The 16382-nt window shown below is 46.3% G+C and overlaps 1 protein-coding gene across 1 annotated transcript; it reads right to left on the bottom strand.

Moving 5' to 3' along the window:
• Positions 1 to 217: 217 nt before the first annotated feature.
• Positions 218 to 4030, bottom strand: LOC119328375 (probable protein S-acyltransferase 7). Its single transcript, XM_037601369.1, has 5 exons — positions 3682 to 4030; positions 2166 to 2348; positions 1548 to 1838; positions 1135 to 1368; positions 218 to 1048 (listed from the first exon to the last, which is right to left on the bottom strand). The coding sequence occupies exons 1-5, from the start codon at positions 3766 to 3768 to the stop codon at positions 527 to 529; spliced, it is 1317 nt and encodes a 438-aa protein (XP_037457266.1). The 5' UTR covers positions 3769 to 4030; the 3' UTR covers positions 218 to 526.
• Between the last annotated feature and the right edge of the window lie 12352 nt (positions 4031 to 16382).

The following is a 16382-nucleotide window of genomic DNA, read 5'->3' as shown; positions in this document are numbered from 1 at the left end:
CTGTTTGGAATTTCAAAGCATACGTAGCTGGCAAGCTCGATTAAGGGCCCTTGTTCATTAGGACGTAGGAATAATACGTCCTAAATCTGCACACCTACATTCACTTGCCATTCAACACAGCTCAGATTACACTCAGAGATACTTAATCTTGATTAAATACGCCTCACCTCCTTCAGTCAAACCAGGGGGGGCGATGGCACTCTGACAAGCCACATCATGAACAAACACAAACTGTCCCATAATTTGTATATATATACACACAACTGCATTGCAGATACATCATCAACCCAAACCCGGGAAGGGTGGGAGCTCGAGCTATTATCACAACAAACACGCACAACAACAGAAGCCTGAACGGTCTGATGCACCACCGGGAAAGCAACGGGAAGTCTGTTCTGAATTACACACGTCCAGGACCTTATCCTGCCACAACTGGTAAATACATGGTGCTCCATTCAGAACACGATCGATGGCGCACTGCAAAGCAGAGCTCAAATGTTCATCTGTAGCATTCCGTTTGTGATTGCTAATGCGCACCGCTCGTAGTAACATGGCCGCCCCCATTAGTTTCCTCGGTAGGGGCTGTTTGCACAGAATTGCTGTTCACTGACTCCGAGGTTTCAGCTCTAGGATCCCAGCTTGAATGCCTTGAATGCATGCCAGCTCGGCCTTCCACAAGCTCCGGGGAAAGTTGATCTCGGCTAACATCTGGGGATGCATGGGTTACTCTGCCCTCTTTCTCATCCAACATGCCACCAAGACCTACTTCCAAGTCGCCAATATCGGCTGTCGTCCTGGGTTCATCCCAAGGCGCTGGCTTCTTGCCCATTTCAAGATCTCCAACAGCCTTGCCCATGTCGGGGCTCATGAAACCCCCAGATGAAGATCGTGCTTGTTCTACACCTTGCTCTACCGTGACTCTTGCCCGAAAATTGTTCTTTGAAGGAGGAATAGAGCTGCAGAATATCTCTAGAATGTTGTTCAGAATACCTCTGTTATAGGGGTTAGCCCGCCGATCATAGCGGTATCTGAAATTTTCATAAGTTGTCTACAAAAGGAAATGGGTATATGATTAACTATTGAATTGCAAGTACTACGAATAGGAGATGGTTATTAAAATAAACCAACGCCTACCTGGTTTGTGCTCATCAGATAGAAATGGAAGACAGACAGACCACCAACAAACCACACACAAAGAAAACAGTAGGCAATCAGAACAATTGAGGCTGGTGTCTTTAACATTGCCCTCCCAATTGACAAATGCTCAGCATCACTAATCTTGATTATGTACACCCAACAAAAGGCAAATACGTAGAGGCAGATTAACATGGTGGAGAATACAAACATGTAGAAGAACCGATAATTACGCTGCATCAAATATATGCTTATGATTAGACCCAACTGATATTGAAGATAAGTGAGCAGAAATCCTACAATCAGAAATGTCTGCACAAAGAGCAACCTTGAAATACCTATGAGCACGCCCAAGCAACATGCTTTTGCAAAATAAGGATACATTACAAACTGTTACAAATCTCCAAACTTACCTGCCCAATGCATTGTCCAACCCATGGGCAATGATGATCAAACCGTTCCACGCAGTTATTGCAGATAGAACAGTGTGAGCATCGAGGTGGTCGGTAAAGCAAGCAGGTGTCACAATACTTAACCTTCACACTAATTCCGTTTACAACAACATCCCTTGTCCGAGGCAAACGGAGCGGTGTTTGACCTCTAATATAATTGCTCCCATAGATGCTTTCAGGTTCAGGAGGGTGAGTATTGCGAGGTATTATACCAGGGTCTCTACCAGATGTAAGAAGAAGTAGCGTCAAATCCTAGAAAGGAAAAGAAGCTCAGTTGTGTTTACATTTACAATGGATGCAAAAACTATCATCGAAAGAACCAGGACGGTACTATGTACGAGACAGAGACAGTAAACAAAATAAAATAGGTTCACTTGGACCATTTCATTTTACAAGGTTAGGTAATACACCCTCTGTTCACAAATGTAAGACATTTTGACAGTTTAATGTTCACAAATGTAAGACGTTTTGGCAGTTAAACTGCCAAAACGTCTTACATTTGTGAACAGAGGGAGTAGCTTTTATTTTTTGCTTCTAATCATAAATAATTAATGACTTGTGATGTACTAGTATGCTTACATAGACGGTGAAGACAACCACCACTACCATCACTGAGATACCACAGTGATCAGGAAAGTCATTTATGAGGTGTCTGGCGACAAATACACAGAACACCACCACTGGTACAAAGATGAGGGACATAGTGAGAAATATGGATCTCGCATCAGGCCCAAATATAAGCCTCCCTTGCAAGAAGAATTCCTGAAAAATGCAAAGGAATGTCATCAACAAAATTTGGCAAATGTGGTTGTAATAAGCAATCATAGCAAACATTAAATGTTCTAAATTCAAAGCAGTCGTACAGCCTAAATAGCAACAAAAGCTTTCCTGTGAAGTGCTGCAAGCTGTAGACCCTTTGGAGGAGCTTAAGCTTTTATTGGATTTAAGTTGAAGATCGTCTAAACAGTGGCTGATGGCATAGCTGAGCTATCATAAGTTAATAAGCTAAAGAATTTTGTATCTTTCACCAATGACCATTTTGACTATTTAGCTCTACTAGAAAACATATGTCAATATCAAGCCATATGTACAGAAAAGAGAACAAAATGCAATTTATCATGATTTCTAAACAATATGACAAAGCTCATGATATATTAACATGAACAAGGTCCATCATATCTAAGAGCTAGCAAGAAGTATTGTAAGTGCACTCAATCACGACTCTCCAAGGATAACAAAAGTATCACAAGACTAAAAATATGCGGAGAAACTAGCAGGCTTGGATGTCAGGAAACAAAGTTTTCTAAAATCATCATTATCAACTTGAACATATCAACGTTGGTAGCAATTGAAGAGAAATCTTATTATTATTGGTGACATCTTTACACATACAACTCCTTACTTTGCATAGTTTCATTTCACCTAGGTACTAATTGAAATCAGTTGCAGCTAAAGCATAGGCATCCTTACATATACTAACTCACAAGGAGTTAGCTGTTCATCGTAGAGACAAAGACCAATCATCAAAACTGTGGATAAAATTTTCAACTAAAATCCATCGATTGTACTGCTCAACATATATTTCACCTGAATTTATCCGAATGAAATACCTATTTCGCAGATGTATCGGTTGTATGATAATGAACAAAAGAAAAACAAAATATCTTTTCCAAATGGAACCAAACTTCCATTTTTCTGGGGTGACAGCCATCACAGAGCGGCAGCCATCCAAGTAACTCACAAGTACCTCCAGTACTGATCATTTATCAATCTCCGATTCACAGTACGTGGTAAACTGGCGATGGGTCAAAAGATAATTTCAGAGTAACAGGTATGAGTTTGCACTTATTCGAATGCAAACGTTCACATGGCACAAGAGCGAAAACCGACATGACTATCGAAAACCCATTCTGACGAACTCCACAACAAATTTCTAGTCTGGTTAAAAGTTAGCCACTCTTGAAAGAAAAACTCAATTTCACAGACAGCTAAGCGACTCGCATAGAGCGCATCTGTACATTCGTACATCCAGACCGAAATCCCTCCTACGGCGATGGACAAGAGACAGAGGAGGGGAGAAAGGGAGAGAACGTACGTTGTTTCCGCGCCAAACCTGGTAAACCCTAGGCTGCTCGTCGGCGTCTCGGCTACCATCGGAGCGGGAGGGCCGTGGCACGTACATCCCGCCCGCCGCAGAGGCAGGAAACCCTAGAGCACCCTCCCCCCGACGCGACCTCCGCCCCTACGGCAAATGATGGCCCGTCCTGCCTCGCCTTCCCCGGAGAGAGGTCCGGACGCAACGCCGCCGCACCGAGGTCACCCCGGCGAAGAGGGCTGCTGCGGAGGCGGCGGCGTGGACGGAGGCGGAAAAAAGGAGAGGTGGGAGGGGACGGGGACGATGAGGTCTTCGGGCTCGGCCGGTCGGGTCAGGGCCGGACGACAGGGACGTGGTCTTTTGACCGGGCGCGCTCGCATCCATGGCGTCTCAAAATGATCTCTGAAGTCGCGAATCAACCTGTGGTTGAGTTGGTTAGGTGAATAGTGGTATCTTTAACCCATCAGCATTCAAATCCTGGTGATAGCATTATTCTTGGATTTATTTCAGGATTTTCGGCGATACGCTTTCAGTGGGAGGAGACGTTTCCGTCAACGACGAGGCGCCTACGGTGACTTCGTAAATCTCAAGATGATATGCCGGCTCAGTCTTTCGAAGGTGCTCATAGAGGTAGGGTGTGCATGTGTGTGTTCATAGGGGTGAGTGTATGCGCGTGTATATGAGCGCTTGTGTCTGTACTGATGCTTAAAAAAAATGATCTCTAAAGTTAAATCACGCACGGCCCACAGAGAGGAACCCGACCACGGAGAGAGTTGCTCGAGGCAGCGAAAAAAGGTCAAATCGGCCCATAACCGTTTCCCGCGAATTTAATTTGTAAAATGATCAAACTATCTATTGTTTTAAATAAACGAATATTTTGGATTTGTATAAAAAAAATTGGTTCACCATCTATGATAAACTAGATGATGTCCCGCGTGGTGTTGCGGAACCTTACTAATAGTTGCTACAAAAACATGTAAAACTAATTAAAAGCAAATGTATGATTAAAAAAGATGCGAAGCATATAGAAAGAGAAAGAAATGAAATGTGGTTACAAGAATGTCATCTCTAACAAAATATGAAGGATGAACTCAAACGAAAAAAATACTTATGACTACATGTGAATTGATGTGGTTGGATTGATTGAGCATCACAAGGTTCGACGACAATCGGTCGAGGGATGGCTCTCCTGTCCTCCTCCCCCTCCTCCCGCCCGTGGCGCTCCCCGCCCTCCTCCGCCCCTCCTTCCCCCTCCCCGTCGCCGGTGGCGGCCCGGGCGTCCTCCTCTCCCCTCGCTGGTGCGACCCCCCCTTCCCCCTCTCCTCTACCCACGTTGGGATCTCGCTTTTGGGCTCTCGCCTCCGATGAAGACGAGTTGTGTTCTGCTCCTCCCTCGCCCTGCTGTTCGTCGGCGGCTCCGGTAAGATCAGTGGCCCTCCCTCCTGCGCCCCGTCCCCGCAAGTTTGCTCCTGGTGGGAGGGGTCGACCTCTGGTTGCCGCGGATCCCGATGTTGGCTGGCTCCGGGTGTCTCGTCGTCGGGGCAGGGCCGGTAAGGGCTCGGTTGCTTCTTCTGGGTCTGGGCTGCTGGATGCCGCCCCTGATGGGGGGCTTGGTGGCTCCCCATCTTCTTCATCTTCACCTTCTTCTTCATCTTCCTCGCGTGGTGCATCCCCGTCTGCCGCACCGCCGGCGGCGGGGCTCCCGGGGCGGTTGGTGCCGTCGGTGCCGTTTGACCTAGATCTGGTGGCCGCTCCGTTGGCTATTGGGCCGCTGGATGGGCCATCTGGGGGCTTGCTGGGCCTCTCGTTGTTGCCTCGCGAGGTGGGCCATCTCCTCCCCCCCTCTCGTATATCATTGACTTTCCCCCTTTAGCTTCTTTTGGCCCAGTTAGGGCGCCCGCAGTGCTGCCTCCTCCCCCCTCTTCGTTGGCCCATTCAACCCATCGGGCCCAGGCGGGCATGGCCTCGACCGGGTACTTATGGATCCCTCGTGGCTCCTTCCCCCCTCTGTTAGGGTTTCCGGCTTCCGCTGCAGATCTACGCCGTCATCGCCTTCCCATCCGTCGTCTCGTCAGATCTAGCCCTCCTCCTCCCCTTCTCCTCTCCTTTGTCGCGGTGCTCTCCATGGACAAATCTCGGGCTCCTCGTGTGAGGTCGTGTCGGACTGTAAGCGGCCGCGCGAGGCGTCGCCCTCGTCGGTGTTGGATCTGGAGCTCGAGGCTGAGCTTCGCTCCAAGCTGGAGGCGGGGCAGGCGGCCTGCGAGCAGGCGGCTCGGGATCGTGCGGCCTGGGCTGCGGGTCCGGATTGGTCGCAGAGCTCGAAGCAGGGGCGCGTCCTTGGTTCTGGGCCTCCGCAGCCTGGATCTGGTCCTTCTCCTCCTCCTGTGGTGGATTCATGGGAGGCGGCGGTGGCCTCTGGTGGTGGGGGCTCTTCTTCCTCAGGCTCTCTACCTGTGCACGGCGCGGGGCGCGGCGCTCCTGCCCCGGGGTGTTTCCCTCCTTCCCCTCGCCCGGCTGGTGCGGGTGTGGGAGCCCGTCCGCCGCATCGTTCCTTCGTGGGGCCGGCGCGTCGCCCCTCCGGTCCTTTCCCTGGCTCTTCCTCCTCTCCGGGTGTGGGGGATGGGATCCTGCCTCCTCCTCCCCCCCTCCCGCATCCCCGCCCATCCTCTGCCTCCCATAGCAACCCTTCTGCGCTTACCTGCTTTGCCTGCCACAAGCCCAATCACTTCCAATGTCGTTGTACCAACCTCCCTTTCTGTTTGATTTGCCGAACTGATGGGCACCTCACGGTCAATTGCATGAATAGATTGAAATCCCCCTCTCTCCTCCAATATGGCACGGGCCTTCCTGGATGTGCCTTCTTTGCTTTTGATTCTGATCTGCCTACTCTGGAGGTGGCCCCCTCGCTTTCGAATGCTGCTATTGTTCATGTGAAGGACCAAAAGATTTCTCCCCAAAGCTGAAGGAAATATGCCCTAGAGGCAATAATAAAGTTATTATTTATTTCCTTATATCATGATAAATGTTTATTATTCATGCTAGAATTGTATTAACCGGAAACATAATACATGTGTGAATACATAGACAAACAGAGTGTCACTAGTATGCCTCTACTTGACTAGCTCGTTAATCAAAGATGGTTATGTTTCCTAACCATGGACAAAGAGTTGTTATTTGATTAACGGGATCACATCATTTGGTGAATGATCTGATTGACATGACACATTCCATTAGCTTAGCACCCGATCGTTTAGTATGTTGCTATTGCTTTCTTCATGACTTATACATGTTCCTATGACTATGAGATTATGCAACTCCCATTTGCCGGAGGAACACTTTGTGTGCTACCAAACGTCACAATGTAACTGGGTGATTATAAAGGTGCTCTACAGGTGTCTCCAAAGGTACATGTTGGGTTGGCGTATTTCGAGATTAGGATTTGTCACTCCGATTGTCGGAGAGGTATCTCTAGGCCCTCTCGGTAATGCACATCACATAAGCCTTGCAAGCATTGCAACTAATGAGTTAGTTGTGAGATGATGTATTACGGAATGAGTAAAGAGACTTGCCGGTAACGAGATTGAACTAGGTATTGAGATACCGACGATCGAATCTCGGGCAAGTAACATACCGATGACAAAGGGAACAATGTATGTTGTTATGCGGTCTGACTGATAAAAGATCTTCGTAGAATATGTAGGAGCCAATATGAGCATCCAGGTTCCGCTATTGGTTATTGACCGGAGACGTGTCTCGGTCATGTCTACATTGTTCTCAAACCCGTAGGGTCCGCACGCTTAAGGTTTCGATGACAGTTATATTATGAGTTTATGCATTTTGATGTACCGAAGTTTGTTCGGAGTCCCGGATGTGATCACGGACATAACGAGGAGTCTCGAAATGGTCGAGACATAAAGATTGATATATTGGAAGCCTATATTTGGATATCGGAAGTGTTCCGGGTGAAATCGGGATTTTACCGGAGTACCGGGAGGTTACCGGAACCCCCCGGGAGGTATATGGGCCTTAGTGGGCTTTAGTGGAAGAGAGGAGAGTTGGCCAGGGCTGGGCCGCGCGCCCCTCCCCCCTAGTCCGAATAGGATAAGGAGAGGGGGGCGCCCCCCCCCCCTTTCCTTCTCTCTCTCCTCTTTCCCCCTCCCGAATCCTATTCCAACTAGGAAAGGGGGGAATCCTACTCCCGGTGGGAGTAGGACTCCTCCTGGCACGCCCTCCTCCTGGTCGGCCGCACCCCCCCCCCCTTTGATCCTTTATATACGGGGGCAAGGGGCACCCCTAGACACACAAGTTGATCCACGTGATCATATTCTTAACCGTGTGCGGTGCCCCCTTCCACCATAGTCCTTGATAATATTGTAGCGGTGCTTAGGCGAAGCCCTGCGACGGTAGTACATCAAGATCGTCACCATGCCATCATGCTGACGGAACTCTTCCCCGACACTTTGCTGGATCGGAGTCCGGGGATCGTCATCGAGCTGGACGTGTGCTAGAACTCGGAGGTGCCGTAGTTTCGGTGCTTGATCGGTCGGGCCGTGAAGACGTATGACTACATCAACCGCGTTGTGCTAACGCTTCTGCTGCGGTCTACAAGGGTACGTAGATCACACTCTCCCCTCTCGTTGCTATGCATCACCATGATCTTGCGTGTGCGTAGGAAATTTTTTGAAATTACTACGTTCCCCAACAGTGGTATCCGAGCCTAGGTTTTATGTGTTGATGTTATATGCACGAGTAGAACACAAGTGAGTTGTGGGCGATATAAGTCATACTGCTTACCAGCATGTCATACTTTGGTTCGGCGGTATTGTTGGACGAAGCGGCTGTTGGAAATATGCCCTAGAGGCAATAATAAATTGATTATTATTATATTTCCTTGTTCATGATAATCGTTTATTATCCATGCTAGAATTGTATTGATAGGAAACTCAGATACATGTGTGGATACATAGACAACACCATGTCCCTAGTAAGCCTCTAGTTGACTAGCTCGTTGATCAATAGATGGTTACGGTTTCCTGACCATGGACATTGGATGTCGTTGATAACGGGATCACATCATTAGGAGAATGATGTGATGGACAAGACCCAATCCTAAGCATAGCACTAGATCGTGTAGTTCGTATGCTAAAGCTTTTCTAATGTCAAGTATCATTTCCTTAGACCATGAGATTGTGCAACTCCCGGATACCGTAGGAGTTCTTTGGGTGTGCCAAACATCACAACGTAACTGGGTGACTATAAAGGTGCACTACGGGTATCTCCGAAAGTGTCTGTTGGGTTGGCACGAATCGAGACTAGGATTTGTCACTCCGTGTAAACGGAGAGGTATCTCTGGGCCCACTCGGTAGGACATCATCATAATGTGCACAATGTGATCAAGGAGTTGATCACGGGATGATGTGTTACGGAACGAGTAAAGACACTTGCCGGTAACGAGATTGAACAAGGTATCGGGATACCGACGATCGAATCTCGGGCAAGTGTCGTACCGATAGACAAAGGGAATTGTATACGGGATTGATTAAGTCCTTGACATCATGGTTCATCCGATGAGATCATCGTGGAACATGTGGGAGCCAACATGGGTATCCAGATCCCGCTGTTGGTTATTGACCGGAGAGTCATCTCGGTCATGTCTGCATGTCTCCCGAACCCGTAGGGTCTACACACTTAAGGTTCGGTGACGCTAGGGTTATAGAGATATTAGTATGCGGTAACCCGAAAGTTGTTCGGAGTCCCGGATGAGATCCCGGACGTCACGAGGAGTTCCGAAATGGTCCGGAGGTAAATAATTATATATAGGAAGTGCTATTTCGGCTATCGGGACAAGTTTCGGGGTCACCGGTATTGTGCTGGGACCACCGGAAGGGTCCCGGGGGTCCACCGGGTGGGGCCACCTGCCCCGGGGGGCACATGGGCTGTAGGGGGTGCGCCTTGGCCTACATGGTCCAAGGGCACCAGCCCCTAGAGGCCCATGCACCAAAGGGACAAGAGGAGGGAAGAGTCCTAAAGGGGGAAGGCACCTCCGAGGTGCCTTGGGGAGGATGGACTCCCCCCCCCCTTGGCCGCACCCTTCCTTGGAGGAAGGGGCAAGGCTGCGCCCTCCCCCTCTCACTTGGCCCTATATATAGTGGGGGGGAAGGGAGGGCAACAAAACCCAAGCCCTGGCGCCTCCCTCTCCCTCCCATGACACACCTCCCTCCTCCTGCAGTGCTTGGCGAAGCCCTGTTGGAATCCCGCTACTTCCACCACCACACCGTCGTGTTGCTGGATCTCCATCAACCTCTCCTTCCCCCTTGCTAGATCAAGAAGGAGGAGATGTTGCTACTCCGTACGTGTGTTGACCGCGGAGGTGCCGTCCGTTCGGCGCTAGGATCATCGGTGATTTGGATCACGACGAGTACGACTCCATCAACCCCGTTCTCTTGAATGCTTCCGCACGCGATCTACAAGGGTATGTAGATCCACTCCTCCTTCGTTGCTAGATGACTCCATAGATAGATCTTGGTGACACATAGGAAAATTTTGAATTTATGCTACGTTCCCCAATCAGTGGCATCATGAGCTAGGTCTATGCGTAGTTACTATGCACGAGTAGAACACAAAGTAGTTGTGGGCGTCGATATTGTCAATTATCTTGCCGTTACTAGTCTTATCTTGATTCGGCGGCATCGTGGGATGAAGCGGCCCGGACCGACCTTACACGTACTCTTACGTGAGACTGGTTCCACCGACTGACATGCACTAGTTGCATAAGGTGGCTAGCGGGTGTCTGTCTCTCCCACTTTAGTCGGATCGGATTCGATGAAAAGGGTCCTTATGAAGGGTAAATAGCAATTGGCATATCACGTTGTGGTTTTTGCGTTGGTAAGAAACGTTCTTGCTAGAAACCCATAGCAGCCACGTAAAACATGCAACAACAATTAGAGGACGTCTAACTTGTTTTTGCAGGGTATGCTATGTGATGTGATATGGCCAAAGGATGTGATGAATGATATATGTGATGTATGAGATTGATCATGTTCTTGTAATAGGAATCACGACTTGCATGTCGATGAGTATGACAACCGGCAGGAGCCATAGGAGTTGTCTTAATTTATTTATGACATGCGTGTCAACATAAACGTCATGTAATTACTTTACTTTATTGCTAACCGTTGGCTGTAGTAGTAGAAGTAATAGTTGGCGAGACAACTTCATGGAGACACAATGATGGAGATCATGATGATGGAGATCATGGTGTCATGCCGGTGACGATGATGATCATGGAGCCCCGAAGATGGAGATCAAAAGGAGCAATATGATATTGGCCATATCATGTCACTATTTGATTGCATGTGATGTTTATCATGTTTATACATCTTATTTGCTTAGAACGACAGTAGTAAATAAGATGATCCCTCGTTAAAATTTCAAGAAAGTGTTCCCCCTAACTGTGCACCGTTGCGACAGTTCGTGTTTCGAAGCACCACGTGATGATCGGGTGTTAGATTCGTACGTTCACATACAATGGGTGTAAGCCAGATTTACACACGCGAAACACTTAGGTTGACTTGACGAGCCTAGCATGTACAGACATGGCCTCGGAACACAGAAGACCTAAAGGTCGAACATGAGTCGTATAGAAGATACGATCAACATGAAGATGTTCACCGATGTTGACTAGTCCATCTCACGTGATGATCGGACACGGCCTAGTTGACTCGGATCATGTAATCACTTAGATGACTAGAGGGATGTCTATCTGAGTGGGAGTTCATAAGATGAACTTAATTATCCTGAACATAGTCAAAAGGTCTTCGCAAATTATGTCGTAGCTCGCGCTTCAGTTCTACTGTTTAGATATGTTCCTAGAGAAGAATTAGTTGAAAGTTGATAGTAGCAATTATGCGGACTAGGTCCGTAAACTGAGGTTTGTCCTCATTGCTTCATAGAAGGCTTATGTCCTTCATGCACCGCTCAGTGTGCTGAACCTCGAACGTTGTCTATGGATGTTGCGAACATCTGACATACACATTTTGATAACTACGTGATAGTTCAGTTAAACGGCTTAGAGTTGAGGCACCGAAGATGTTTTGAAACGTCGCGAAACATATGAGATGTTTCGAGGGCTGAAATTGGGATTTCAGGCTCGTGCCCACGTCAAGAGGTATAAGACCTCCGACGATTTTCTTAGCCTGCAAACTAAGGGAGGAAAGCTCAATTGTTGAGCTTGTGCTCAGACTGTCTGAATACAACAATCATTTGAATCAAGTGGGAGTTGATCTTCCAGATGAGATAGTGATGTTTCTCCGAAGTCATTACCACCAAGCTGCTAGAGCTTCGTGATGAACTATAATATATCAGGGACATATATGATGATCCTTGAGATATTCGCGATGTTTGACACCACAAAAGTAGAAATCAAGAAGGAGCATCAATTGTTGATGGTTGGTGAAACCACTAGTTTCAAGAAGGGCAAGGGCACGAAGGGATACTTCATGAAACGGCAAATCAGCTGCTGCTCTAGTGAAGAAACCCAAGGTTGAACCCAAACCCGAGACTAAGTGCTTCTGTAATAAAGGGAACAGCCACTAGAGCAGAATTACCCTAGATACTTGGTAGATAAGAAGGCTGGCAAGGTCGATAGAAGTATATTGGATATACATTGTGTTGATGTGTACTTTACTAGTACTCCTAGTAGCACCAGGGTATTAGATACCGGTTCGGTTGCTAAGTGTTAGTAACTCGAAATAAAAGCTACGGAATAAACGGAGACTAGCTAAAGGTGAGCTGACGATATGTGTTGGAAATGCTTCCAATGTTGATATGATCAAGCATCGCACGCTCCCTCTACCATCGAGATTGGTGTTTGCGTTGAGCATAGACATGATTGGATTATGTCTATCGCAATACGGTTATTCATTTAAGGAGAATAACGGTTACTCTGTTTATTTGAATAATACCTTCAATGGTCTTGCACTTAAAATGAATGGTTCATTGAATCTCGATCATAGTGATACACATGTTCATGCCAAAAGATATAAGATAGTAATGATGGTACCACCTACTTGTGGCACTGCCACTTAAGTCATATCGGTATAAAACGCATGAAGAAGCTCCATGTTGATGGATCTTTGGACTCACTCATTTTTGAAAGGATTGAGACATGCGAACCATGTTTGTTGGTAGATATGCATGAAGAAACTCTATACAGATGGATCGTTTGGACTCACTTGATTTTGAATCACTTGAGACATGCAAATCATACCACATGGGCAAGATGACTGAAAGCCTCGTTTTCAGTAAAATGGAACTAGAAAGCAACTTGTTGGAAGTAATACATTTTGATGTGTGCAGTCCAATGAGTGCTGAGGCGTGTAGTGGATATCGTTATGCTCTTACTTCACAGATAATTTGAGTAGATGTTGAGTATATTTACTTGATGAATCACGAGTCTGAATTATTGAAAGGTTCAAGTAATTTCAGGGTGAAGTTGAAAGATCGTCGTGACAAGAGGATAAAATATCTATGATATGATCATAGAGATGAATATCTGAATTACGAGTTTGGCACAGAATTAAGACATTGTGGAAATTGTTTCACAACTAATACAGCCTGGAACACCATAGTGTGATGGTGTGTCCGAACATCATAACTGCACCCTATTGGATATGATGCATACCATGATGTCTCTTATCGAATTACCACGATAGTTTATGGGTTAGGCATTAGAGACAACCACATTCACTTTAAATAGGGCACCACGTAATTCTGATGAGATGACACCGTATGAACTATGGTTTAGAGAAACCTAAGCTGTCATTTCTTAAAAGTTTGGGGTTGCGACGCTTATGTGAAAAAGGTTTCAAGCTGATAAGCTCGAACCCAAAGCGGATAAATGCATCTTCATAGGACACCCAAAATAGTTGGGTATACCTCCTGTCTCAGATCCGAAAGCAATAAGGGATTATTTCTAGAATCGGGTCCTTTCTCGAGGAAAAGTTTCTCTCGAAAGAATTGAGTGGGAGGATGGTGGAGACTTGATGAGGTTATTGAACCGTCTCTTCAACTAGTGTGTGGCAGGGCACAGGAAGTTGTTCCTGTGACAGCTACACCAATTGAAGTGGAAGCTTATGATAGTGATCATGAAACTTCAGATCAAGTCACTGCCAAACCTCGTAGGTCGACAAGGATGCGTACTACTTCAAAGTGGTACGTAACCCTGTCTTGGAAGTCCTGTTGCTAGACAACAATGAACCTACGAGCTATGGAGAAGCGGTGGTGGGCCTGGATTCCGATAAATGGCTCAAGACCATAAAATCCGAGAGAGGATCCATGTATGAAAACAAAGTGTAGACTTTGGAAGAACTACTTGATGGTCGTAAGGCTGTTGAGTACAGATGGATTTTAAAAGGAAGACGGACAATGATGGTAAATGTCACCATTAAGAAAGCTCGACTTATCGTTAAGATGTTTCCCGACAAGTTCAAGGAGTTGACTATGATGAGACTTTCTCACTCGTAGCGATGCTAAGAGTCTGTTGGAATTATATTAGCGATTACTGCATTATTTATGAAATCTTGCAGATAGGATGTCGAAACATTGTTTCCTCGACGATTTTCTTGAGGAAAGGTTGTATGTGATACAACCGGAAGGTTTTGTCAATCCTGAAAGATGCTAATAAGTATGCAAAGCTCCAGTAATCCTTCTAAGGACTGGAGTAAGCATCTCGGAGTTGGAATGTACGCTTTGATGAGATGATCAAAGATTTTGGGTTTATACAAAGTTTATGAGAAACTTGTATTTCCAAAGAAGTGAGTGGGGGCACTATAGAATTTCTGATGAGTATATGTTGTTGACATATTATGGATCAGAAATGACGTAGGATTTCTGGAAAGCATATAGGGTTATTTGAAAGTGTTTTTCAATGGAAGGCCTGGATTAAGCTACTTGAACATTGAGCATCAAGATCTATGAGGATAGATCAAAACGCTTAATGGTACTTTCAAATGAGCACATACCTTGACATGATCTTGAAGGTGTTCAAGATGGACCAGTCAAAGAAGGAGTTCTTGCCTGAGTGGTAAGGTATGAAGTTAAGACTTAAAGCTCGACCACGGCAGAATAGAAAGAAAGGACGAAGGTCGTCCCCTATGCTTAAGACATAGGCCCTACAGTATGCTATGCTGTGTACCACACCTGAAATGTGCCTTGCCATGAGTCAGTCAAGGGGTACAAGAGTGATCCAAGAATGGATCACAAGACAGCGGTCAAAGTTATCCTTAGTAACTAGTGGACTAAGGAATTTTCTCGATTATGGAGGTGGTAAAAGAGTTCGTCGTAAAGGGTTACATCGATGCAAGCTTAACACCTATCCGGATAGCTCTGAGTAGAGATACCGGATACGTATAATGGAGCAACAATTTAGAATAGCTCCAAGTAGAACAGCTATTTGGAATAGCTCCAAATGTAGCGTAGTAGTTGCATCTACAAGATGACATAGAAATTTGCGAAGTACATACGGATCTGAAAGATTCAGACCCGTTGACTATAACCTCTCTCACAAGCATAACATGATCAAACCCAGAACTCATCGAGTGTTAATCACATGGTAAATGTGAACTAGATTATTGACTCTAGTCAACTCTTTGGGTGTTAGTCACATGGGGATGTGACCTTGAGTGTTAATCACATATCGATGTGAACTAGATTATTGACTCTAGTGCAAGTGGGAGACTGTTGAAAAGATGCCCTAGAGGCAATAATAAATTGATTATTATTATATTTCCTTGTTCATGATAATCATTTATTATCCATGCTAGAATTGTATTGATAGGAAACTCAGATACATGTATGGATACATAGACAACACCATGTCCCTAGTAAGCCTCTAGTTGACTAGCTCGTTGATCAATAGATGGTTACGGTTTCCTGACCATGGACATTGGATGTCGTTGATAACGGGATCACATCATTAGGAGAATGATGTGATGGACAAGACCCAATCCTAAGCATAGCACTAGATCGTGTAGTTCGTATGCTAAAGCTTTTCTAATGTCAAGTATCATTTCCTTAGAACATGAGATTGTGCAACTCGCGGATACCGTAGGAGTGCTTTGGGTGTGCCAAACGTCACAACGTAACTGGGTGACTATAAAGGTGCACTACGGGTATCTCCGAAAGTGTCTGTTGGGTTGGCACGAATCGAGACTGGGATTTGTCACTCCGTGTAAACGGAGAGGTATCTCTGGGCCCACTCGGTAGGACATCATCATAATGTGCACAATGTGATCAAGGAGTTGATCACGGGATGATGTGTTACGGAACGAGTAAAGAGACTTGCCGGTAACGAGATTGAACAAGGTATCGGGATACCGACGATCGAATCTCGGGCAAGTGTCGTACCGATAGACAAAGGGAATTGTATACGAGATTGATTAAGTCCTTGACATCGTGGTTCATCCGATGAGATCATCGTGGAACATGTGGGAGCCAACATGGGTATCCAGATCCTGCTGTTGGTTATTGACCGGAGAGTCATCTCGGTCATGTCTGCATGTCTCCCGAACCCGTAGGGTCTACACACTTAAGGTTCGGTGACGCTAGGGTTATAGAGATATTAGTATGCGGTAACACGAAAGTTGTTCGGAGTCCCGGATGAGATCCCGGACGTCACGAGGAGTTCCGGAATGGTCCGGAGG

The sequence above is a fragment of the Triticum dicoccoides genome, chromosome 7A, assembly GCF_002162155.2.
Source record: "Triticum dicoccoides isolate Atlit2015 ecotype Zavitan chromosome 7A, WEW_v2.0, whole genome shotgun sequence".
In the NCBI taxonomy this organism is placed as follows: domain Eukaryota; kingdom Viridiplantae; phylum Streptophyta; class Magnoliopsida; order Poales; family Poaceae; genus Triticum; species Triticum dicoccoides.
This window is presented reverse-complemented; position numbering and strand designations above follow the sequence as displayed.